The 2,500-nt window shown below is 41.7% G+C and overlaps 1 protein-coding gene across 1 annotated transcript; it reads left to right on the forward strand.

The window, feature by feature from the left end:
* The first annotated feature begins 926 nt into the window (after nucleotides 1-926).
* On the forward strand, nucleotides 927-2,138 carry LOC113815890 (leucine-rich repeat-containing protein 4C). Its single transcript, XM_027367906.2, has 2 exons — nucleotides 927-1,010; nucleotides 1,338-2,138. The coding sequence occupies exons 1-2, from the start codon at nucleotides 954-956 to the stop codon at nucleotides 2,010-2,012; spliced, it is 732 nt and encodes a 243-aa protein (XP_027223707.1). The 5' UTR covers nucleotides 927-953; the 3' UTR covers nucleotides 2,013-2,138.
* The last annotated feature ends 362 nt before the right edge of the window (nucleotides 2,139-2,500 follow it).

Here is a 2,500-nt window from a genome sequence, read left to right on the forward strand (position 1 = left end):
CCACCATCCAGAATACTGGAAATATTTGTAATGAGATCCTCACGATTCTCTGTTTTCCTGTTATATATTTCGTAAGATTACCTTCCAGTTATAACACTAGAATCTTGGAGACTTTTAGACTATTTTCCACACAATTCCCCATTCCCTTCTAACTGATGTGATAGGGAGGAGCACAAAAAGGTCACGAGAGGGAACTGTACTTAAAGTGAAGAACTCTCACGACCTCAAGAACATCGAAGTTGACCAGTGTGGAGATGGCACGACCTGAATCGTAAGCCAAAAACAGAGGAACTATTTTAGCAGAAATGTCTACAGGCAGTGACAGCTCCTAAGGTGAAAATTGGTTTGAAGCAAAAGCTTAACATCACTGCAGAAAGTGCCAAACGGGTTTGAAAAAAAAGTGAAAGATTAAATGCAGACAAAAACGCACACGGAAAAGCTGTAGTAAATGAGACAAAAAAATATAGGTGAAATGTAAAACCAGGCTAAAAGCAATTTGGAAAAAAATAGATGCAGTGTAAAGCACAACAAAACACCCACGCGCGATATGCACTGATATATAAAATAGCATATCCACGTTTAAAAATGTGTACACCAGGTCGGGTTCCCACTTTTCAAAAACACGCACGAATAAGATAGTCTCTGCTACAAAACTATCATAGAAAATGAAATTTTGTACGTGGGTAAACTTAAGAAGAGTTTTCATTTGTATTAACTTTAACTGAACAATGTGGTTTTTTTCCACTTCCTCCACGAATTCATATACATTTTACTAGCCTTTGAACATTACGAATTAATAATTTGCTAAAAAGAGAAACCAGAAAATTAGCATTAGTTTCGTAAACATATGAGCAAAAAATACTTATTCACCCCCTATCCCCATCTCACCTTTCCCACTGTTATCAGCAACATCGGGGCCAGATGCAGCCACTCTGATCAGTTTACCTCCTATCATGGTGTCGACAGTACCTTCTTTGCTTGCCACATCTCTTCTTCTTGTCGTCGCCTTGGTAAAGTTCTCAAGCTTTAACATGTAGAATAATTCATAGTAATAATAGAGCCGTGTGCACGATCTATTTGAGAAGAATTTTAAGATTGAATTATTTGGAAGACTAAGTAATTCTTCTATATACTTACAGGAGATAGATTATAAGACACCTTTTAAAAGATATTGGGCACGGCCTGAATAAGATATTGTTAGAGTTAATGATAGAATTTAGCGTTTCTTAATCAATGAATCTTTGATTGATACCTGTTTTGACTATTGATGATAAGATTCTATAAAATTAAAGAGAGTACATAAAATGAAAAAAAAATTAACCTATGCCTCTGCAAAGATGGCGGCGGCCTTGGAGTGCCCTTGCTCGTGGCGGGATGACAACAATTCGTGGGACTGCGTGAAGGACGGCGTGGCCTCGGTGCCGACGACGTGCTGGCCCCTGCACGCCAACGTCGACAAGATCCTCCTCCGGAACCCCATAAGAGAGGTCTACAGTGGCGACTTCGACCACGAGAACCTGCGCAATCTGACCAAACTTCAGATGCAGAACGTCGACAAGATCGCTGACGATGCCCTCCGCGGCCTCACGGCCCTCCGGTACCTGGATCTCAGTGGAGGCAATCTGCAGCACCTGCCGGACCTGAGCACCCTGGCAGAAGTGGTGGCGCTGGAGGCCGGCGGGAACCTCCTGGTGGAGGCTCCGAGTCTCGCCCACATGAAGAACCTCGACTTGGTCAGTCTCTTCAACAACAGGATCCAGTTTGTCCCCGACGACTTCCTGCCGGCGTCCCCGTACCCCATCGGCATGACCATGATACGGAACAACTTCACGGAGCTCAACGCGGCCAGCATCGTCAACGCCGCCGCCAAGAGCAGCTTTGTCTTCGACGACCTGCAGTATATGTGGGCGACGCTGGAGGAGCGGGACGCCATCCTCGAGAAGGAATTCTACTGCAACATTGACCTGGAAAGTATCATCAAGGTGATCGATGACCCCACAAACCCTAAATAGGCCTACGGAAATGATTTTAAGGCTGAGAATTGACAAATAAACACTACCAACTCATTTGTGCGAGTTTGGCAATGTTGCATCTCTCCTCCTCAAATTAATGAACGAATAAAGATGAAAAAAGTTGCAGATTTCCAGACATTTCCCTATATTCCTGTTTCATACGATCACACAAATGGAAATGATAATCATAGTAGAAATGAAGCTCATGAAACAGGCCAGGTGAAATAAGTGCCGAAGATGAAGAATGATTTATACTTATAATGAGTAATCAATAGTGAGGGCATTGTTGTTAAAAAAAAATAATAAAAATAAAGAATAAATATACATGAATAAATAAAAATAAAATGAAATGAGTTTAGCAATGTATCTCTTACTGCTACACATCTGCTCTTTAAGAACATTGTTTTGAAACAGAGGCCTACAGATTACTACTACAAATGTGGTCGTGCGAATAATGGAGAAAGAAAGCAACCAATTCACGTAACTAA

This window comes from Penaeus vannamei, chromosome 4 (genome assembly GCF_042767895.1).
Source record: "Penaeus vannamei isolate JL-2024 chromosome 4, ASM4276789v1, whole genome shotgun sequence".
Lineage (NCBI taxonomy): Eukaryota > Metazoa > Arthropoda > Malacostraca > Decapoda > Penaeidae > Penaeus > Penaeus vannamei.

Coding starts and splice junctions, on each gene's coding strand:
- LOC113815890 (XM_027367906.2), top strand. CDS start 954: ATGGTGTCGACAGTACCTTCTTTGCTTGCCACATCTCTTCTTCTTGTC. Junction 1,011..1,337: donor TTCTTCTTGTCGTCGCCTTG/GTAAAGTTCTCA, acceptor GCCTCTGCAAAG/ATGGCGGCGGCCTTGGAGTG.